Here is a 24,756-nt window from a genome sequence, read left to right as displayed (position 1 = left end):
CTCGGTGTACACATCACGGACAAACTGAATTGGTCCACCCACACAGACAGCGTTGTGAAGAAGGCGCAGCAGCGCCTCTTCAACCTCAGGAGGCTGAAGAAATTCGGCTTGTCACCAAAAGCACTCACAAACTTCTACAGATGCACAATCGAGAGCATCCTGTCGGGCTGTATCACCGCCTGGTACGGCAACTGCTCCGCCCACAACCGTAAGGCTCTCCAGAGGGTAGTGAGGTCTGCAGAACGCATCACCAGGGGCAAACTACCTGCCCTCCAGGACACCTACACCACCCGATGTCACAGGAAGGCCATAAAGATCATCAAGGACAACAACCACCCAAGCCACTGCCTGTTCACCCCGCTATCATCCAGAAGGCGAGGTCAGTACAGGTGCATCAAAGCAGGGACCGAGAGACTGAAAAACAGCTTCTATCTCAAGGCCATCAGACTGTTAAACAGCCACCACTAACATTTAGCGGCCGCTGCCAACATACTGACTCAACTCCAGCCACTTTAAAAATGGGAATTGATGGAAATTATGTAAAAATGTACCACTAGCCACTTTAAGCAATGCCACTTAATACAATGTTTACATACCCTACATTACCCATCTCATATGTATATACTGTACTCTATATCATCTACTGCATCTTGCCATCTTTATGCAATACATGTACCACTAGCCACTTTAAACTATGCCACTTTATGTTTACATACCCTACAGTACTCATCTCATACGTATATACCGTACTCTATACCATCTACTGCATCTGCCATGCCGTTCTGTACCACCACTCATTCATATATCTTTATGTACATATTCTTTATCCCTTTACACTTGTGTGTGTGTGTAAGGTAGTAGTGTGGAATTGTTAGGTTAGATTACTGTTGGTTATTACTGCATTGTCGGAACTAGAAGCACAAGCATTTCGCTACACTCGCATTAACATCTGCTAACCATGTGTATGTGACTAATAAAATTTGATTTGATTTAATAAAATTTGATTTGATTTGATTTGGGTGCCTTGTGAGGATCAGGCAACGAGTGGCTAATCTGTCTTTGCCAATACTGTTAGCCAACGTTCAATTGCTGGAAAATCAATGGGACGAATTGAAAGCATGTATATCCTACCAACGGGACATTAAAACTGTATTATCTTATGTTTTACAGAGTCGTGGCTGAACGATGACATTAACATACAGCTGGCGAGTTATACACTCTATCGGCAGGATAGAGTGTATGTATATTTGTTAACGGCCTATGTATATTTGTAAACAAAAGCTGGTGCACAATATCTAAGGAAGTCTCAAGGTTTTGCTCTCCTAAGATAGTGTGGTCTACAGTTTATCATGACATACTCTATCTACCAAGAGAGTTTTCGTAGCTGTCTACATACCAACACAGACCGATGCTGGCACTTAAACCGCGCTCAATGAGCTGTATTCTGCCATAAGCAAACAGGAAAATGCTCATCCAGAGGCAGTGCTCCGAGTGGCCAGGGACTTTAATGCAGGGAAACTCAAATCAGTTTTACCTCATTTCTATCAACATGTTAAATGTGCAACTGGAGGGAAAAATATTCTATACCACCTTTACTCCACACACAGAGACACGTACAAAGCTCTCCCTCGCCCTCCATTTGGCAAATCTGACCATAATTCTATCCTCCTGATTCCTGCTTACAAGCAGAAATTAAAGCAAGAAGCAGCACAAAAAAGTGGTCAGAAGAAGCAACTACAGGACTGTTGCAAGCACAGACTGGAATATGTTCCGGGATTCTTCCGATGGCATTGAGGAGTACACCACATCAGTCACTGGCTTCCTCAATAAGTGCATCGATGACGTCGTCCCCACAGTGATTGTACGTACATACCCCAACCAGAAGCCATGGATTACAGGCAACATTCGCACTGAGCTAAAGGGTAGAGTTGCCACTTTCAAGGAGCAGGACTCTAACCTGGAAGCTTCTAAGAAATCCCGCTATACCCTCCGACGAACCATCAAACAGGCAAAGCGTCAATACAGGACTAAGGTTGAATCGTACTACACTGGCTCCGATGCTCGTCGGTTGTGGCAGGGCTTGCAAACTATTACAGACTACAAAGGGAAGCACAGCCGAGAGCTGCCCATTGACACGAGCCTACCAGACGAGCTAAATAACTTCTATGCTCGCTTCGATGCAAGTAACACTGAAACTTAATCACGCTCTACGCAGCCGATGTGAGTAAAACCTTTTATACATTCACAAAGCCGCAGGGCCAAATGGATTACCAGGGCGTGTACTCCGAGTATATGCTGACCAACTGGCAAGTGTCTTCACTGACATTTTCAACCTCTCCCTGTCTGTCTGTAATACCAACATGTTTCAAGCAGACCACCATAGGCCCTGTGCCCAAGAACACTAAGGTAACCTGCCTAAATGACTACCGGCCTATAGCGCTCACATCTGTAGCCATGAAATGCTTTGAAAGGCTGGTCATGGCTCACATCAAAACCATTATCCCAGAAACCCTAGACCCACTCCAATTTGCATACCGCCCCAACAGATCCACAGATGATGCAATCTCTATTGCACTCCACACTGCCCTTTCACACCTGGACAAAAGGAACACCTATGTGAGAATGCTATTCATTGACTACAGCTCAGCGTTCAACACCATAGTGCCCTCAAAGCTCATCACTAAGCTAAGGATCCTGGGACTAAACACCTCCCTCTGCAACTGGATGCTGGACTTCCTGACGGGCCACTCCCAGGTGGTAAGGGTAGGTAACAACACATCCACCATGCTGATCCTCAACACTGGGGCCCCTCAGGGGTACGTGCTCAGTCCCCTCCTGTACTCCCTGTTCACTCATGACTGCATGGCCAGGCACGACTCCAACACCATCATTAAGTTTGGCGATGACACAGCAGTGGTAGGCCTGATCACCGACAACGAAGAGACAGCCTATAGGGAGGAGGTCAGAGACCTGACCGTGTGGTGCAAGGACAACCTCTCCCTCAATGTGGTCAAGACAGAGGAGATGATTGTGGACTACAGGAAAAGGACGACTGAGCACGCCCCCATTCTCATCTACAGGGCTGTAGTGGAGCAAGTTGAGAGCTTTAAGTTCCTTGGTTTCCACATCACCAACAAACTAACATGGTTCAAGCACACCAAGACAGTCGTGAAGAGGGCACAACAAAACATATTCCCCCTCAGGAGACTGAAAACATTTGGAATGGGTCCTCAGATCCTCAAAAGGTTTTACAGCTGCACCATTGAGAGCATCTTGACAGGTTGCATCATTGCCTGGTATGGCAACTGCTCAGCCTCCAACCGCAAGGCACTACAGAGGGTAGTGCGTACGGCCCAGTACATCACCGGGGCCAAGCTTTCTGCCATCCAGGACCTCTATACCAGGCGGTGTCAGAGGAAGGCCCTAAAAATTGTCAAAGACTCCAGCCACCCTAGTCATCGACTGTTCTCTCTACTACTGTACCGCAAGCAGTACCGGAGCGCCAAGTCTAGACCCAAGAGGCTTCTAAACAGCTTCTACCCCCAAGCCATAAGACTCCTGAACATCTAATCAAATGGCTACCCAGACTATTTGCATTGCTTCCCCCCCGCTTCTACATTGCTGCTACTCTCTTTTATTATCTCTGCATAGTCACTTTAATAACTCTACCTACATGTACATATTACCTCAATTACCTCGACACCGGTGCCCCCGCACATTGACATTGACTCTGTACTGGTACCCCCTGTATATAGCCCCGCTATTGTTATTTACTGCTGCTCTTTAATTATAAAAATGTTTTCTCTTACCTTTTTTTTTGTATTTTCTTAAAACTGCATTTTAAGGGCTTGTAAGTAAGCATTTCACTGTAAGGTCTACACCTGTTGTATTTGGCGCATGTGACACAATTTGATTCGATTTTTGAGTTCATATAAACAATCTGTGTGCCTCTACCTGGTTAGCTTGTGGAGCTAATGCAAGTCTTCGGGTTTCAGGCAAATTTACTCAACATGTTAATTTGATACCAATTGCCCTGGTGCCAACCAGATCTGCCATCCAGATTTGAAATCGTTCAAATACCTTGAGGATTTACTCGAGCCTGCATGGAGTGCTAGATTGAAGGGTTTTGCACATGTCCATCAAAGTAAGGGATAAAATAAAGGAAATTAAACATAAAGACATTGATTTTGGTATGTTGCTACTGACCTGATAACATAAACATAAAAAATAGTATGTACTACTTCACTCAATTCGATGCACATACCACCACCTACTGCCAATCACAACAGAAACAAACTCATGCACATCATACAGGAATAGTCATACATAGACACTCAAAAGCACACATTGATGTGCATGAGTTTGTTTCTGTTGTGATTGGCAGTAGGTGGTGGTATGTGCATCGAATTGAGTGAAGTAGTACATACTATTTTTTATTTTATGTTATTGCATGATTGGTTGAAGTTATTATATTGTTTATGAAAAGGTTGTTACTCACCAGTTAATGTAATAATCAGCGCTTAATGTAATAAGTTACGTTTACTGTTCAACATTTTATTGCGTTTACCGGCAAGTTATTACATTTACTGGGTTTATTACATGAAAAGTTATTACATTTACCATTGTTACACACCCTTTGAGATTGCGCAACCACTTAATCTTTTCCCTCCATACAATCAATACTGTCAAATTAAAATGTAATTATTTGTGCGTGGAGGGTACTGTAGGTCATCCGCTTTCGTGGGCCAGTATTCCTTTCATTCGGGCCAGTAGCTTTCAGTTGGCACTGGCCCAGTGTGCTCCTGGCAAATTAACTTGAATGTCAAGCACTGCAAGGGCGTGCTAATTTAAAAGATGGATAGATGTTATTAGCCTGGTCCTGTATGGAATGCAGGTACATTATGGGTCAGAGGTCAGGTCATTGCCACCAGTGGAAAAAGTTGGTCTAGAACCCTGCCAGAAGACGGATGACTGGTTTGGGAAGTATCGAATCACTGAAGCTTTAGCTCCGCAGCAATATGATTTTAGATACCAGGTAAAGGCACACATTGTTTATGTGTTTGTTTATGTATGTGTGTGTTGGGGGGGAGATGTAATCTATGATCTCCCCTTCCTAGACTTGGCGCTACCTCTACTCTCGCTCTCCTTCCTCTCTCTGCAGATAAGAGTTTAGATGTATGTGTGCTGCTTGGAAGCACTTCGGCTTTCATCCGGAGATACACACTGGTTGCTAAGGTGCAGGACAAGGAGAGAGATCTTGCCCTGAGTGGGGTGGCGAGGTGCAATCAGTGGTGCCTGCCTGAGCAGCCATGGCTTGCGTGCGTGTGTGCGTGCCGTTATCTTGCTGGCTGGCCTTCCGTTCCCGTCCATTCCCCGTCGGCCCTTTCCTCTGCCCTTTTCCTTCCGTCCCCGCGGGCTATTTCAGCCCCCCTCCATAACCCCCACACTGTGTGTGTATTTATTAGGATCCCCATTAGCTACTGCTAAAGCAACAGCTGCTCTTCCTGGGGTCCACATAAAACATTACATATACAGTACATAACATTAATAGACAAGGACAAAACTACATATATTTAAAATAAGAATTTATGCTTTCATACATTTATGCCTTGGCATTCCATGCATCATGTACTCATTATAACGGCAACACTGCAGCCATTCATTTTCCCATATATTGCTATCCCTTGCTCTACTGTTACAATTGCTTTGTCTAAGCAGGTCCTGATATCCTAATCTCACAGCACCAGTTGTTCTGTAAACACCTCATAACATCTTTGTCATTATGGGGTATTGTGTGTAGATAGATGTGTTAGAGAAAGAAATGGGATTTAAAAATTAAAAAAATGTATTCAGGCTATAACACAACAAAATGTGTAATAAGTCAAGGAGTATGAATACTTTCCGAAGGCACTTTACAGAGTCATTGAACATTGGTAACTTTAATAATGTTTACATACTGCTTTAACTACTTTATATCTATTTACCACAGGAGGTTGGTGGCACCTTGGGGAGGATGTGCTTGTGGTAATGGCTGGAGCAGAATAAGTAGAATGGTATCAAATACACTGAACAAAAATATAACCTCAACATGCAACAATTTCAAAGATTTTACTGAGTTACAGTTCATACAAGGAAATCAGTCCATTGAAATAAATTCATTTGGCCCTAATCTATGGATTTCACATGACTGGGAATACAAATACGCATCTGTTGGTCACAGATACCTGTAGGGGTGTGGATCAGAAAACCAGTCAGTATCTAGTCTGACCACCATTTGCCTCATGCAGTGTGACACATCTCCTTCACATAGAGTTGATCAGGCTGTTGATTTTGGCCTGTGGAATGTTGTCCCACTCCTCTTCGTGGGCTGTGAGAAGTTGATGGATATTGGTGGGAACTGGAACACACTGTTGTACGATCCAAAGCACCCCAAAACTGCTCAATGGGTGACATGTCTGGTGATTATGCAGGCCATGGACGAACTGGGACATTTTCAGCTTCCAGGAATTGTTTACAGATCCTTGCGACATGGGGCTGTGGATTATCATGCTGAAACATGAGGTGATGGCGGCGGATGAATGGCACAACAATGGGCCTCAGGATCTCGCTACGGTATCTCTGCATTTAAATTGCCATCGATAAAATGCAATTGTGTTTGTTGTCCATAGCGTATGCCTGCCCATACCATAACCCCACCGCCACCATGTGGCACTCTGTTCTCAACGTTGACATCAGCAAACCGCTCGCCCACACGGTTGAAATCTGCCCAGTACAGTTGGAACTAGGATTTATCCATAAAGAGCCCACTTCTCCAGTGTGCCAGTGGCCATCAAAGGAGAGCATTTTCCCACTGAAGTCGGTTACGACACCGAACTGCAGTCAGGTCAAGACCTTGGTGAGGACGACGTGAACCCAGATGAGCTTCCCTGAGACGGTTTCTGACAGTTTGTGCAGAAATTCTTTGATTGTGCAAACCCACAGTTTCATCAGCTGTCCGGGGGCTGGATTATCTTGGCAAAATGCTCACTAACAGGAATGTAAACAAACTTGTGCATGGAATTTGAGAGAAATAAGCTTTTTGTACATATGGAATATTCCTGGGATCTTTTATTGCAGCTGATGAAACATCGTTTTACATGTTGTGTTCATATATTTGTTCAGTGTACATCAAACACACAGTTTCCATGTGTTTGATGCTATTCCATTTGCTCCATTTCGGCAATTATTATGAGCCATCCTCCCCTCAGCAGCCTCCTGTGGTATGTACTGTATTCTAGTCAGGGCTTATCCTGTATACCTACTGCTGTACACACATTTTCTATTACCATACTGTCTATACACACCATATACATACAGTGCATTTGGAAATTATTCAGACCTCTTGACTTTTTCCGCATTTTGTTATGTTACAGCTTTATTTTAAAATTGATTAAATTATATTTTTTCCTCATCAATCTACACATAAAACCCCATAATGAAAAAGTGAAAATAGGTTTTTGGAAATTTAGCTAATTTATAAAAAGCTAAAAACCGAAATGCCTAAGTATTCAGACCATGTGCTATGAGACTTGAAATTGAGCTCAGGTGCATCCTGTTTCCATTGATCATCCTTGAAATGTTTCTACAACTTGATTGGAGTCCATCTGTGGTCAAATCAATTGATTGGACATGATTTGGAAAGGCACAGCCCTGTCTATATAAGGTCCCACAGTTGACAGTGCATGTCAGAACAAAAACCAAGCCATGAGTTCGAAGGAATTGTCTGTCGAGCTCCGAGACTGGATTGTGTTGAGGCACAGATCTGTGGAAAGGTACCAAAAAATGTCTGCAGCATTGAAGGTCCCCAAGAACACAGTGGCCTCCATCATTCTTAAATGGAAGAAGTTTGGAATCACCAAGACTCTTCCTAGAGCTGACCGCCAGGCCAAACTGAGCAATCAGGGGAGAAGGGCCTTGGACAGGGAGGTGACCAAGAACCCGATGGTCACTCTGACAGAGCTCCAGAGTTCCTCTGTGGAGATGGAAGAACCTTCCAGAAGGACAACCATCTCTGCATTGCTCCACCAATTAGGCCTTTATGGTAGTGGCGCAAGATGGAAGCCTCTCCTCCGTAAAACAAACATGACAGCACAACAAGATTCTCTGGTCTGATGAAACCAAGACTGAACTCTTTGGCCTGAATCTGGAGGAAACCTGGCACCATCCCTATGGTGAAGCATGGTGGTGGCAGCATCATGCTGTGGGGATGATTTTCAGGGGCAGGGACTGCGAGACGAGTCAGGATCGAGGGAAAGATGAACAGAGCAAAGTACAGAAAGATCCTTGATGAAAACCTGCTCCAGAGCGCTCAGGACCTCAGACTGGGGCAAAGATTCACCTTCCAACAGGACAACGACCCACCGCACACAGTCAAGACAATGCAGGAGGGACAAGTCTCTGAATGTCCTTGAGTGGCCCAGCCAGAGCCAGGACCCGATGGAACATCTTTGGAGAAACCTGAAAATAGCTGTGCAGCGACGCTCCCCATCCAACCTGATAGAGATTGAGAGGATCTGCAGAGAATGGGAGAAATTCCACAAATACAGGTGTGCCAAGCTTGTAGCGTCATACCCAAGAAGACTAGAGGCTGTAATTGCTGCCAAAGGTGCTTCAACAAAGTACTAAGTAAAGGGTCTGAATACGTATGTAAATGTGATATTTCAGAACTAATTAGTCCTCCTTTCTTTTTGATGACCAATTTACCCCTTTTACCAAAGAGCACCTTCTATCTACCAAAATATACTATAGTGTACCTTAGTAGCGCTTCCCATCCTCCTCTTTCTACTATTCTTCATGTCATTGGTCTTGGCTTCATAATACAGTTTCTTCTTTTGTTTGAGTTTAGTCACATCATTTCTCAATTTGCAGTAAGTCAGCCAGTCAGATGTGCAGCCAGACTTATTAGCCACTCCTTTTGCCCCATCTATTTCAACCATACAGTTTTTAAATTCCTCATCAATCCATGGAGCCTTAACAATCCATTTCATAACAGGTGCATGTTTATCAATAATTGGAAAAAGCAATTTCATAAATTCATCAAGTGCAGCGTCTGGATGCTCCTCATTAATCACATCAGACCAACAAATATTTTTAACATCATCCACATAAGAGTCACAGCAAAATCTTTTGTATGATCTCTTATACACTATTTTAGGCCCAGCTGTTGTAACTTTGGCTTTCCTGGACATAGCCACTATATCGTGATCACTGCATCCAATGGGTACAGATACAGCTTTAGAACAATGTTCTACGGTACTAGTAAAAATGTGATCGATACATGTGGATGATCTTGTTCCTGTAGTGTTTGTAAACACCCTGGTAGGTTGATTAATAACCTGAGTCAGATTACAGGCACTGGTTACAGTGAGAAGCTTCCTCTTGAGCGGACAGCTTGATGAAAACCAGTCAATATTCAGGTCCCCAAGACTTCTCTCTTTAGCTCACACACACTATCAAGCATTTCACGCATACAGTATGTATACAAAGGTATGTGGACACCCCTTTAACATGGTGGATTTAGCTATTTCAGCCACACCTGTAGCTGACAGGTTTATAAAGTTGAGTACACCGCCATGCAATCTCCATAGACAAACATTGACATTAGAATGACCTTACTGAAGAGCTCAGTGACTTTCAATGTGGCACTGCCATAGGATGCCACCTTTCCAACAAGTCAGTTCATCAAATTTCTGTCCTGCTAGAGCTGCCCCGGTCAACTGTAAGTGCTGTTATTGCGAAGTGGAAACGTCTAGGAGCAACAATGGCTCAGCCACACAAGCTCACAGAACGGGACCGCCGAGGGATGAAGCACGTAGCGCATAAAAATTGTCTGTCCTCAGTTGCAACACTCCCAACCGAGTTCAAAACTGCCTCTGGATTCAACGTCAGCACAAAAACTGTACGTCATCTGACAGTCCTACGGACGAATCTGTGTTTTGCGGATGCCAGGAGAATGCTACCTGCCCCAATGCAAAGTAAAGTTTGTTGGAGGAGGATTAAGGATCTGGGCCTATTTTTCATGGTTCGGGCTAGGCCCCTTAGTTCCAGTGAAGGGAAATCTTAACGCTACAGCATACAATGATATTCTAGACAATTCTGTGCTTCCAACTTTGTGGCAACAGTTTGGGGAAGGCCCTTTCCTGTTTCAGCATGACAATGCCCCCATGCACAAAGCGGGGTCCATACAGAAATTGTTTGTCGAGATCAGTGTGGATGAACTTAACTGGCCTGCACAGAGCCCTGACCTCAACCCCATCAAAAACCTTTGGGATGAATTGGAGCTCCGACTGCGAGCCAGGCCTAACATCAGTGCCCAACCTCACTAATACTCTTGTGGCTGAATGGAAGCAAGTCCTGGCAGCAGTGTTCCAATGCTGGAAAAATACATTATTTGGCCATTTTTAACACACACACATTTTTTCATTTTTTCCGTATGTGAAACTTTTGAAGCTCTTCTCCTGCAGTTGTAACAGCTCCTTGTAGAATTATTTTTGTTGCTTTAAAATATCTTTCACCTGCACAAGCGAGACTGTCCTTCTTTGTTTGGCATGGTTATTGTTGGTGTACCACATACTGTAGGTCCAGCCAGGTCAGGTTAATGTGTGTGTGTTTACTATGGCCTGACCTATCCCTGTGGCTGTGTCTCTGTGTCCTCACTGCCTTTGGAATGCTCCCTGATGCAGAACCAGAGCCTTTTAACCTCTAACGAGCCTCTACCCCGGGTCCGGGATCACCCCCCACCCCCCCACACACTGATTAGCATAGCTAGCATAGCTTCACAAGTAGATAGTAGCATCTAAATATCATTAAATCACAAGTCCAAGACACCAGATGAAAGATACAGATCTTGTGAATAAAGCCACCATTTCAGATTTTTTAAATGTTTTACAGGGAAGACAAAATATGTAAATCTATTAGCTAAACACGTTAGCAAAATACACCACTTTTCTAACTCCATCAGTTTCTTACTACTTCAGGTGCTATCACCAATTCGGCTAAACTAAGATATTGATAGCCACTAACCAAGAAAAAACCTCTTCAGATGACAGTCTGATAACATATTTATGGTATAGGATAGGTTTTGTTAGAAAAAAGTGCATATTTCAGGTAGAAATCACAGTTTACAATTGCACCTACCATCACAAGACGACTAGAATTACTATAGAGAGCAACGTGTATGACCAATTTACTCTTAATAAAACATTTCATAAGAATAGACAAAGCATAGCAATGGAAAGACCCAGATCTTGTGATTCCAGACAATATTTCAGATTTTCTAAGCGTTTTACAGCGAAAACACAATAAATCGATAAGTTAGCATACCACATGTGAAAACGTTACCAGAGCATCGATTCCAGCCAAAGAGCGCTATAACGTAATCACCGCCAAAATATATTAATTTTTTCACTAACCTTCTCAGAATTCTTCCGATGACACTCCTGTAACATCATTTTACAACATACATATACAGTTTGTTCGAAAATGTGCATATTTAGCCATACAAAACCGTGGTTACACAATGAAAATACTAGGAAATCAAGCCTCAAAATGTCTGACGTCATCTTTCAGAGTGATCTAGTTTAATTGAAAGCTAATCATATACTTGACTAAAAAATACAGGGTTGACAGGAATCGAAAGACAAATTAGTTCTTAATGCAATCGCTGATTTACATTTTTTAAATTATCCTTACTTTTCAATACAGGTTGCGCCAAGCGAAGCTATAGCAAACAAGATGGCGACATAAACGTTTAACATTTATCGACAGAAACACGATTTATCATCATAAATTGTTCTTACTGTGAGCTGTTCTTCCATCAGAATCTTGGGCAAAGAATCCTTTCTTGGGTCGAATCTTCTTTTGGTCGATAGATGTCCTCTGTCCTTCGAAATATCCACTAACGATCGAACGGGACCCCGAAACGTGTCCAAAGTTTCAGAGTGCACGACAAAGAAATTCCTCAAAATCGCACTAAACGGATATAAATTGCTATAAAACGGTTCAAATTAACTACATTATGATGTTTTTAACAACTATAACGACTGAAAACATGACCGGAGAAATATCACTCTCTAAACAACGATTTGGAAGGAGGCAGGTCTGATGTCCATTTTGCGCATGACGCATGCAGGAAGAGAGCGGTACTTCTACGTTTTCGTGTTTTATAGTGGCTCTGATTGCGCAATCGAATCCATTCAAAACGTGATGACGTACTGACACCCAGAGGAAGACGTAGGCAGTGTCGGTTTCTCTATAGCATCTACTGGCACCTTAAAACCGATCCCAGATCAGGGGTAAAAATTTCTGAAATCTGACTCCCTGTCAGGAAAAGTGATGTAGAAGTAGTTCTGTACCACTCAGAGACAAAATTCCAACGGCTATAGAAACTAGAAAGTGTTTTCTATCCAATAATAACAATAATATGCATATTTTACGATCAAGAATTGAGCACGAGGCAGTTTAATTTGGAGACCAAAAAATGCTAATGCGGAACAGCACCCCCTATAGTTGCAAGAAGTTTTTAACATGTTGACTCTATCTGGCTGAACAAAGGACCTGAGCGCGAAAGCCAAGGCCTCTGTCTATCTGGTTTACTGTAGCAGCAATATAATAGACAGGGCACACACACGCACACAGGCTGTTGTTCTATTCATTCCCATCAAGTGCTGATCTCTGATCTCCATCTCTTTGCCCTGGTATTTCACGATGGTGGTTTTTACACGATGACAAGGGGTTACACAAACAAACCTGCATCACCACCACTCCTTACCCTTACCCTCCCCCTCTCTCTCTCTGTGTCTCTCTCTGAGGGGTTGTGGGCACACACACAAACACACGCTCACCTGGCTTCTCCTACAGTAATCCCTGTGGTGATATTTATAGCCGGGGGACTCAGAAGAGAGATGAGTATCTGCCTCCATGAATCCAACAGGGCCCGGCCAGGGAAGGCCAGCATCTCTGCAGCTCCAGCTTGTTGACTCTGTCACAGTGTGGAAATGCAGGCTAGCTCCAATGCCACTGATAAAGCCCCTGAGGATCAGATAGAGGTCTGGACAGACAGAACGCTACTCTTTGTTGTTCTTGGAAGCAGCTTAGTTTTTGACTAATGGCTTCTGCAGAACATTGCGGTTCATGGTGAAGTACTAGACCGAGGTTCCGGGGTTAACAGAATAAACTTTTATGCAGATTTATACCGTCCGAGGGAGACCGTTGACGATGTGTTTGTGTGTGAACAAACTATACGCTTTGAATGAAGTTACTGCTGCTTTAAGGAGGGCGGCAGGTAGCCTAGTGGTTAGAGCGTTGGACCAGTAACCGAAAAGTTGCTAGATCGAATCCCCGAGCTGACAAAGTAAAAATCTGTCATTCTGCCCCTGAACAAGGCAGTTAACCCACTGTTCCCCGGTAGGCAGTCATTGTGTAAACAAGAATTTGTTCTTAACTGACTTGTCTAGTTAAAAAAAAAATTTAAATCAATAAAAATGATTGCTCAAGTACCATAATATGTCAGAAAACATACCAGTCAGAAAACAACATGGTAGCTGGCAGACTGGTTTTGGAATTAAACTGAGGGGTATTACTGTGCTAAGACACAGGTCTGTGGTTTCACTGTGACTTGACTGTAAATCCATCACTTACAGTCCACATGAATTAGATGAACAGATTCAATGAGCCCAGTGAACCTTTTGGCTTTCACCCTCAGAGCCTCCGTCCTACATGGCATCCTATTCCCTAATATAGTGTACTACTTTTGACCAGTGTCCATAGCCTCTACTGGAACAAAACCCCAAACAATCCAAGCTTAGCGTTGTCATCCTGGAGACGGGGCCAGCCAGAGCGATTCCAGGGCTTGTGGTTGAAAACGGGAAAAGAAAGAGAGTAGACATGGCTTGGAGCAGGATCTGCATTCCTCCTGGTCCTCTGTGTCTTTCCTCTGCTCTCGCTCGCTTCCTTCTCCCGCTCTTCCAGCTCTCCTCCACCCTCAGTGAGGCTGTCAGATAGACTAACCCCGCCATGGCTTCCTCTCTCTGTCTCAACTGACCTGATGAAGCAGCTGTCTGTGGCCTCTCCATTAGGACCCAACTGAAGGCCCATCATGGCATCTTTCCCACCTGTGTAGAGATCACTAGACAGTGGCTTTGTCCGAATACCCGTACTTGCATTCTAAATATAGTATTACGCATTTTGGGTATAATTTTTTTATATTTTTTTATATTATGTGACAACATTTTGTATGCTTTAAATGCCAGGATGTCATACTCATTGCAGCTTTTCATCTAGTAGAATTCGCTGCACATTATTGAGGAAGAGAATCGTCTTCTGAGACTTGTGTGTTTGACAACAGCTGATAATCATCTGAGGGGACGCGCTGTACCAAAATGAACGAACGGCGGGAATCAACGCAATTGTGCGTTATATGACGCATTCTCAGTAGGATGAGCCTAGTAGGTTGATATTTGTTGCTTGCTGCATTAGTTTTTACTAAACAGTACATTCTAAATAATGTGTAGCGCGATTAATACACTGTATGCAGTTTCAGTAAGTAGTAGGCGAGACTGATTTCAGACACGGCCTGTGTCTGTAGGTACACTCATCTCCACTGAAGTGTGGTCCATTTAAGTAAAGGGTTGTATTCGTTTTCTTAACCGCTTCAACAATCAATAATGACCTGTGGCATGTTTCGGGGGTTTATTTATTAGCAATTCTGCTACATGGACGATGAACAGCAGAAATGTTATTTTTTTGAATGTGGAATGAAAAGGAGTTGTGTTCCTCTTTGGGCTGTGGATGGTTGGCTCTCTACTTATGGAGAATGAGTAAACGCGTAGAGAACAAAAAACATCTCTGCTGATTAACTCGCTGAGTCGTGAGTCACACTGACTCTGATCTTATCCAAACCTTACTTAGCCCTTTTTTATTGTTTCTGTTGGCATGGAGAACCTGTATAGAAAATATGTATCCTCTTCCTATGTGTACTTTTAGTGTGCACCGCTGTGGCAACAAACACTGGTTTGATTTGAGGGAGAAAAACTTTAATGAGGGTAGGTATCAGACACCATCACTTTACATAATAAATCAGCCAGATTAATAACATAGCAATAAAATGATATGTTCCAATCAGCAAGAATATAAAAAGTACACTTAACAAACACTAATCGGCTGACAGACTAACCAGGGGAGTACACTGGACAAAAAAATATGTGGGAACACATAAAAGCCAATACAAGTGTTTATTTTGCAGGCCTGTGGGAAAAGTTATGTATTTTAGAGAGGACTTGAATGTGTGGAGTGAGCTGCGATTGTAACTTGTGTGTCTGTCTTTAGGACTACCCCAAGAACAGACACCCGGGCTGGAGCCAAGGCTCAGTGGCTTATCACGCAGGTGAGACTTGGTGCTCTTCATCACATTTTCTCTGTGCTCTTCGTCAACATTACTCTGTGCTCTTCGTCAACATTTCTCTGTGCTCTTCCTAACTTGTTTTCTGTCTTGCCTTTCTCTCCTCTACTGGCCTGTCTTGCTTACTGCTTAGCTCATTCCCTGAGTATGTGGGTTTTGACCCAACTCATGTTTTAGATGGCTGATGGATCACAGCTGTTTCCTTTGCATCTCTCTGATACACACAGTTTCAAACCCAGCATCTCTGGGCACCATCTCAGCTGGAGGGGGCCAGGGCAGATAGAGTAGGATCACGCATGGCGATAAAGAAGAGAACGGCAAAACGTCTGAGGAAGAAAGGGGGATGATATCTCATTCCTCGGGGAGTGATCTCTCCTTCTCCAATCAAGGAATCAGTTGCAGTTATCTTGCTACGGTTGTATAACTGCTCACTGTGGCCCTTTGTGAAGACGGGCCCTGTTACCAACTGCTGCTGTCTCTGTCTCCAGGCATCTGCCGTCCCAAAGCCTCCGGCATCCCACCGCTATCTATCACTAAAGACTTATCACTGTTGATTAGCTATCAAGTGCTGCTAGGTCTGCTACTGTATCAGCGCTAGAGGGAATATATCATGAGGGCGCTGAGAGTTATCTACACAGAGGCCAGTCGGAAGGACCTCGTTGTTAAATCCATCATCGTCGATGGTTTAGAAGGTGTGTGGTGTGTCTGAAATGGCTAAAAGGTAGCCTGCATCCTATTCCCAAATGACTATACAGTGTAGTGCACGACTTTTGACCAGAGTAATCTGCTAGCTCTCCTAGTCTGCCTCCCAAATGGCACCCTATTTCCTAGTGCACTACTTTTGACCAGGACCCTCATGGGCCCTGGTCAAAAGTAGTGCACTACAAAGGGAATGGGGTGCTATTTGGGATGTAACCCTAGGAGGGCTGGAGATTATACAGCCAGTTCTGACTGAGGGATGGATTGGGGCACCACGGTCAATCCCTTTGGGTTCTATATGTGGGCTCCTGCTCTGGTTTGGCTGGCGTGTGGAAGACTCCACAAGAATTTGCATGCCCAAGCACAGCTCCCCATTAATCTTATTTGTTAGAGACAAAAATGATATATGTGGTTTTCCACACTGTTTCTGAGGTTTGCCTTCCCATGCTTGGGTTCACATACAGGCTCCGTCCAGCTCCTTCAGTCTACATCAACAGGACTCCTAGTACCTCATAGGATGCGTCCCAAAAGTGACCCTATTCCCTACATCTGGTCAAAAGTAGTGCACTACGTAGGGAACAAGAAGCCTATTAGAACCTCTTAGTTATATCCTCGCCAGCCAGCCATCCATCCATCCAAGCAAGCCTTCAGCACAGTCAGCAGCGCAATAACTCAGGACTTCACAATATGCACACGCAAGACAAACTAGTATCCAAACTATCTATGTACGCAATAATAATAGGGAAGGCCGATTGTTCAATTTGTGTCTTTTGCCTTACTGAGTTTTGAGAGAGGGCTTCTTGCTGTTTAGTTTTTTTTACAGACACAAAAACAGTGGGGTGCCAAGATGGAACATTGTGAAAAGGTACATCTGTTTGGTTTATCAACTCAGTCGTCTGTTTAGCTCACGACCATGGCTGCGTCCCCAATCGCACCCTATTCCCTATATAGTGCACTACCTTTGACCAGAGGCCCATATAAAGGGAATAGTCAGCCATTTGGGAATCAGCCATATCTGTTTTTATGTTCTCCTCACGTTCCAGAGGGCAAGTGGCTGCCAGCGTATCACTTCACTCACATCAATCAAAAGTCTGACTGTTGCGATATTGGCACAGACAGTGAGAACCTCCATTCCGTGTGTTGCCACAGTGTGATGTTGCTGACTGTGTCGATGGGCCGTGGTCCATTTTCTCTGCTCTGAGCGGACCAAGGCGCAGCACCCTGTTGTGTGTGTGTGTGTGTGCGGCGTGTTGTGGTGCCCTGTTAGTAGCAGCCTGTGAGGCAGCAGCTCACCAAGCCTCATTAACCCTGTCACCTTGGCAGGCGCTACGCTTTCAGAGCACGACCCTATCGCCACTCCTCATCAGTGACTCACGCTCTGACTCAACACCAGCACGATGCCCTGCCCTACAACAACCAGCACTACCTAACCTGGCTGGCACTGGCCCACCACAGAGCCAGACCTGGCATACGCCCTACCTTACCATCACAGCCTTGCTTCTTTGTCACTGGCACAGGCCCCACCTTACCCTACCACCACCGCCTTGCCGAACTAGCCCAGGCCCCACCCTACAACGCCCTACAACCACCATAGCCACATTTTAACAATGAAGGTCCCGTGTGGCTCAGTTGGTAGAGCATGGCGCTTGCAACGCCAGGGTTGTGGGTTCATTCCCCACGGGGGGACCAGGATGAATATGTATGAACTTTCCAATTTGTAAGTCGCTCTGGATAAGAGCGTCAGCTAAATGACTTAAATGTAAAATGTAAATGTAAGACCTACTGTATGTATCTTCTAGGTCAGTGGCTGTGGTGTTAAAATCCATGCACATATTCTAGATGTTGTTGTTGAGTCAAAGTTCCCTGGGCCAGGCCAGGGAGTGATTCAGGGAAGCCCCTGTGTTTTCCAGACATACATACCCTCCTATTATGAACGCCAAGGGGCCCTGTTCTCTTGTTCACACCTCTCTTTTCCTCCGTCCCTCCGGTCTTCAGCTGTCTTCCAGCCAGGTGTCAGACAGATTTCCTGGCCTGGCGAGCTGGTGTCTCAGGTGCCAGAAGCCTTGCCTTCTCTAGCCAGAGCCATTTCGTTATCCACGCTCCACACTGCTATTTTTAGCCGCCCTCCTCCTCTCCTCTCTTCCCCCTCTCTTCTTCTCATCTTCCCCCTCCTCTCTTTCCCCGTCGTGGAACCAGTGTTTGCTGTGTGTGTTGTGACAGGGGCCCACATGGGAGCCCTAATGATAGTGTCTCCATCTCCCTCCCCATCCTACACACACACACACACACACACACACACACACACACAATCTCAGATAAAGATTGTTTAAACAGTATCCTGAGCCGGGGACGGCTCCCATGACAACTCCACAAATATTTACCAGAAACCAGGCGCAGCGCACCGTGGAGGATCATGTCTGCAGGCTACCTTTTAGTGTTTTTCATTCTTTTTTTATTGTTCTCTTTCTCTCGTGTGTGCACACGTGTGTGTGTGTGTGTGCGTGCTTTACTTCTTTCTTGTTTTGTTGTTTTTCCACCAGAGATTGGATTTGTTTTACTGAAAGAATACTGAAGTAGTGTTATGTAGGTGTAGAGGCCTGTTTGTCCCAGTGATCATGTCCCTGGAACATTGGGACGGAGGAACATTTACCCTTGGTAATCACTGTACACGGTGTGCAATGTAGACCATGTCATTTTGAATAGATGGCACGGCACTAAATCCAGAATAAGATTGGAAATATTAGAGCATCGTGTGCAACACATTTACCTAGCTGTTTACCTAGCTGTTTACCTAGCTGTTTACCTAGCTGTTTACCTAGCTGTTTACCTAGCTGTTTACTTAGATGATCCTTGCTTTCTTGTGGACATCCTAAAAAGAAATTCATGTGTTTCTAGTAACATTTTGTTTTTTGCGAAGAACAATTAGGTGACAATGTTGCCCTCTTGGTGAAAGTTCAAAAAGATTGTAGCATAATACAGCAGGATTATCTAGCTATCAGTAAACAAATAAATCCCATTTAGCCCTTTTTACATCAACAGTCTTCACACAGTGACAAGATGTCTCCCCCTCTCTTTCTCTCTCTGTGCCTCTCTCTCTCTCATTTTCTATCTCTCCCTCTGTCTTTCTCTCCCTCTCTTTCTCAGATGATGGGAAGATCTTCCATGGTAGTGGGGTTGGGGAGCCGTTTGGTCCTCGCTGTATCGAGGGTGACATCATGGGCTGTGGCATCATGTTCCCACGGGACTACATATTGGATGGTGAAGGTAAGAACAATAAGATAGGGGCACATTTTCAGTTCAATTCAATAGATCTTTATTGTTCCCGAATGGCAATTTGTTTACAGTAGCGGAAGTTAAAGACATGCTCCGGAACTTTGGCGACTGACTAGTATTTTTTTTAAATCTCCCGCTTTGGGCTGGATGTGTGAGTGTGTAGTTCATACATGCATAATCTATGAGGAGAATTACTGTCTGATGAAATTCCTAGTTTGAAAGCAACTGTTTTTCTGGAAGCTGTGCCATTTTCCCTTCATTTTCCCCCAAGTGGGCCAGCCCCCTAGCAATTCGAGTTCAACCAATGAGCTTCAGCCCCTTGCCATATGACTGACAGCTAGCAAGATGCACACACAGCGGAGTGATAGAGAGAGCGAAACAAATGGCAGTTGTGCACATACAGTTTTCTGCACATATGTGATGTAGTACGCAATTTTCGGGAAACACTTTTTGCTCGTGAGGGCTACTTTCAGAACTACTGGCTAAGAAGTCTACAAAAGTACCGGAGAATCCCTTTAAAAGAGTTTTCAATGTCACCTGTTCCCATTAATGACATGACCGTTCCTCCCTGCAACCTACAGATGTGTTGTAGAATAGTGAGGAAGTAGTGACACTTGCCTGAGTTGAGAGTGAATGTTAGATGATTCAGCTATTTGGGGGCGAATCTTCACTTCCGCCCAATTTTCACTTAGTCATACATTGATGTCAATGGAAATCAGGGGCACAACTTTGGCTTTAGAAGTGGGGGGTACATAACTTGGCGGGGGGGTTCTCCCATTTTCTGGGGCATCTAAAGCTAGTTTCCTGTAATTCTACACAATCTAATATGACCCATGGCCCTTCTAGCCGTCTCTGTTTAGAACAACAAAAAGTAAGCGAAAATGCCCACAGTCAAGCTAAGAGATCATTATTAAATATGTTTAAGTGATTGATAAGACTGAACTAGATCCATGATAATTCAATAATCAATATTGTGTTGCACCTTTAACCAATAACCTAACAAATGAACAACTCTTACAAATAAAGTATCAATTCTTTCGATTGTCTTTATTAAGACGTCCTCTATCAAATTTCAGCCAGCCCGATCCGCCTGCCCGAGTCAATACCTCAACTCTCCCCAGCACAACTGCCTTCCCATCTTTTTTTTATTTTCTTTTTTGTCTCAAGGGAAAGGTTTGAAAAACTAAAGTTTTAATTAAAACACACCTACACATTAACACACAAACAGTCCATCCTCCATATAATTCATATCATAGGGCTAATAGTACTGTAGAGCTCTTTTTACTTGCATACAATAGAGCTGGGTCACCCCGTCCTGCCCCTAGGGGTCCACGGCCCTGTAGCGCCCCAACCCAACACACCAACTCAGCTTTAGGATCTTAGTGAAACATTCCTCATTGGTTTCAGGTGTGTTAGGCCAAGGCCAGAGTGATGAACAACAGTCCAACAGAACCCCAGGGTCAAGACTGAGCAGCCCAGCAGCTAGGGATTGCATAAATAGGTATCTCTCCTGACGTGGGTATGTTTTCAATACAGACTCCTTTTGTCATACAGTATTCCATGTAAGGCATCCAGACCTTATGAAAGTTGCACACTATACCCTTAGTCTTGGAATAAATCAAATCTACTGATACATAACTTGACATTTATGCCGTCCATTGTGGGAGGATAACCAACCTTCCAATTAATGGCAATGCATTTCTTAGCCACTATAAATGCTTGGTTACACAGTTTCTTCTGATAAGTCTCCAGTATCAACATTTCCAAGCAATCAAAAACAGGGAGACGGGAGAATCTGTAGACATGCTGAGATAAAAGAACATACTTCTCTACCAGAATTCAGCCAGCCTTCACAAGACCTCAACATATGCACATATGTCCCAATTTGTGTTTTACACCTCCAGCAGACGAATTACATTTGAGTGCATGATATTCAGTTTCACTGGCATATAGAACGTTCTATGGATGGTCTTAAACTGCAGTCATTTGTGTCTGAGATTATATGAACATGACTGGGCATTCTAACATATCTGTATCCATTCATCATCAATAGCGTCTCCCAGGTCTTCCTCACATTTTTGTGTTACATGTTTTGTGTCATCGGGAAAAGCCTCTATCAACCCTTGATACAGTTTGGAAATCAACTTTAGAGGTTTGTCAGACTGCCTTAAAATAGTCTACATCGTTGAAGCTTCTTGCTTGTCCAGTGTTTGATGCACAGAGAGAATAAAGTGTATCTGCAAAGGTTCACCTCTGTGCTGACAGACTAGTCTTCCCTGGCTGTCTGACCCTGATGAGACACCCTGTCACCATCTGACCCTGACAAGACACACTGTCACCGTCTGACCCTGATGAGACCCCTTGTCACAGTCTGACCCTGATGAGACCCCTGTCACCGTCTGACCCTGATGAGACCCCCTGTCACCGTCTGACCCTGATGAGACACCCTGTCACCATCTGACCCTGATGAGACCCCTGTCACCGTCTGACCCTGATGAGACCCCTGTCACCGTCTGACCCTGATGAGACCCCCTGTCACCGTCTGACCCTGATGAGACACCCTGTCACCGTCTGACCCTGATGAGACACCCTGTCACCGTCTGACCCTGATGAGACCCCTTGTCACAGTCTGACCCTGATGAGACCCCTGTCACCGTCTGACCCTGATGAGACCCCCTGTCACCGTCTGACCCTGATGAGACACCCTGTCACCGTCTGACCCTGATGAGACACCCTGTCACCGTCTGACCCTGATGAGACACCCTGTCACCGTCTGACCCTGATGAGACCCCTGTCACCGTCTGACCCTGATGAGACCCCTTGTCACAGTCTGACCCTGATGAGACCCCTGTCACCGTCTGACCCTGATGAGACCCCTTGTCACAGTCTGACCCTGATGAGACCCCTTGTCACAGTCTGACCCTGATGAGACCCCTTGTCACAGTCTGACCCTGATGAGACCCCTTGTCACAGTCTGACCCTGATGAGACCCCTTGTCACAGTCTGACCCTGATGAGACCCCTGTCACCGTCTGACCCTGATGAGACCCCTTGTCACAGTCTGACCCTGATGAGACCCCTTGTCACAGTCTGACCCTGATGAGACCCCCTGTCACCGTCTGACCCTGATGAGACCCCTTGTCACAGTCTGACCCTGATGAGACCCCTGTCACCGTCTGACCCTGATGAGACCCCTTGTCACCGTCTGACCCTGATGAGACACCCTGTCACCGTCTGACCCTGATGAGACCCCTTGTCACCGTCTGACCCTGATGAGACCCCCTGTCACCGTCTGACCCTGATGAGACCCCTGTCACCGTCTGACCCTGATGAGACACCCTGTCACCATCTGACCCTGACCCTGATGAGACCCCCTGTCACCATCTGACCCTGATGAGACCCCTGTCACCGTCTGACCCTGATGAGACCCCTGTCACCGTCTGACCCTGATGAGACACCCTGTCACCATCTGACCCTGACCCTGATGAGACACCCTGTCACCGTCTGACCCTGATGAGACCCCCTGTCACCGTCTGACGCTGATGAGACACCCTGTCACCGTCTGACCCTGATGAGACACCCTGTCACCATCTGACCCTGACCCTGATGAGACCCCCTGTCACCATCTGACCCTGATGAGACACCCTGTCACCATCTGACCCTGATGAGACCCCTGTCACCGTCTGATCCTGACGAGACACCCTGTCACCGTCTGACCCTGACGAGACACCCTGTCACCGTCTGACCCTGACGAGACACCCTGTCACCGTCTGACCCTGATGAGACACCCTGTCACCGTCTGACCCTGATGAGACACCCTGTCACTGTCTGACCCTGATGAGACACCCTGTCACCGTCTGACCCTGATGAGACACCCTGTCACCGTCTGACCCTGATGAGACCCCTGTCACCGCCTGACCCTGATGAGACACCCTGTCACCATCTGACCCTGACCCTGATGAGACACCCTGTCACCATCTGACCCTGACCCTGATGAGACACCCTGTCACCATCTGACCCTGACCCTGATGAGACACCCTGTCACCATCTGACCCTGACCCTGATGAGACACCCTGTCACCATCTGACCCTGACCCTGATGAGACACCCTGTCACCATCTGACCCTGATGAGACACCCTGTCACCGTCTGACCCTGATGAGACACCCTGTCACCGTCTGACCCTGATGAGACACCCTGTCACCGTCTGACCCTGATGAGACACCCTGTCACCGTCTGACCCTGATGAGACCCCTGTCACCGTCTGACCCTGATGAGACACCCTGTCACCGTCTGACCCTGACGAGACACCCTGTCACCGTCTGACCCTGATGAGACCCCTGTCACCGTCTGACCCTGATGAGACACCCTGTCACCGTCTGACCCTGATGAGACACCCTGTCACCATCTGACCCTGACCCTGATGAGACACCCTGTCACCATCTGACCCTGACGCTGATGAGACACCCTGTCACCGTCTGACCCTGATGAGACACCCTGTCACCGTCTGACCCTGATGAGACACCCTGTCACCGTCTGACCCTGACCCTGATGAGACACCCTGTCACCGTCTGACCCTGATGAGACACCCTGTCACCATCTGACCCTGATGAGACACCCTGTCACCGTCTGACCCTGATGAGACACCCTGTCACCGTCTGACCCTGATGAGACCCCTGTCACCGTCTGACCCTGATGAGACACCCTGTCACCGTCTGACCCTGATGAGACCCCTGTCACCGTCTGACCCTGATGAGACACCCTGTCACCGTCTGACCCTGATGAGACACCCTGTCACCGTCTGACCCTGATGAGACACCCTGTCACCGTCTGACCCTGATGAGACACCCTGTCACCGTCTGACCCTGATGAGACCCCTGTCACCGTCTGAGGCTGATGAGACACCCTGTCACCGTCTGACCCTGATGAGACACCCTGTCACCGTCTGACCCTGATGAGACACCCTGTCACCGTCTGACCCTGATGAGACCCCTGTCACCGTCTGACCCTGATGAGACACCCTGTCACCGTCTGACCCTGATGAGACCCCTGTCACCGTCTGACGCTGATGAGACACCCTGTCACCGTCTGACCCTGATGAGACCCCTGTCACCGTCTGACCCTGATGAGACACCCTGTCACCGTCTGACCCTGATGAGACCCCTGTCACCGTCTGACCCTGATGAGACACCCTGTCACCGTCTGACCCTGATGAGACCCCTGTCACCGTCTGACCCTGATGAGACACCCTGTCACCGTCTGACCCTGATGAGACACCCTGTCACCGTCTGACCCTGATGAGACCCCTGTCACCGTCTGACCCTGATGAGACACCCTGTCACCGTCTGACC

General features: G+C 45.8%; 1 protein-coding gene across 4 annotated transcripts in view; it reads left to right on the top strand.

Moving 5' to 3' along the window:
- spryd3 (SPRY domain containing 3) overlaps positions 1 to 24,756 on the top strand; it is an 88,346-nt gene that overhangs the window by 57,712 nt on the left and 5,878 nt on the right. For all 4 annotated transcript variants that reach the window (XM_071347496.1, XM_071347494.1, XM_071347492.1 and 1 more), the window contains 2 exons: positions 15,364 to 15,421; positions 19,280 to 19,399. In XM_071347496.1, coding sequence (XP_071203597.1) covers positions 15,364 to 15,421; positions 19,280 to 19,399 — 178 coding nt within the window. The remainder of the gene's footprint in view (positions 1 to 15,363; positions 15,422 to 19,279; positions 19,400 to 24,756) is intronic.

This window comes from Salvelinus alpinus, chromosome 17 (genome assembly GCF_045679555.1).
Source record: "Salvelinus alpinus chromosome 17, SLU_Salpinus.1, whole genome shotgun sequence".
Classification (NCBI taxonomy): domain Eukaryota; kingdom Metazoa; phylum Chordata; class Actinopteri; order Salmoniformes; family Salmonidae; genus Salvelinus; species Salvelinus alpinus.
The sequence above is the reverse complement of the archived record's forward strand: the minus strand, read 5'-3'. Positions and strand labels throughout refer to the sequence as shown.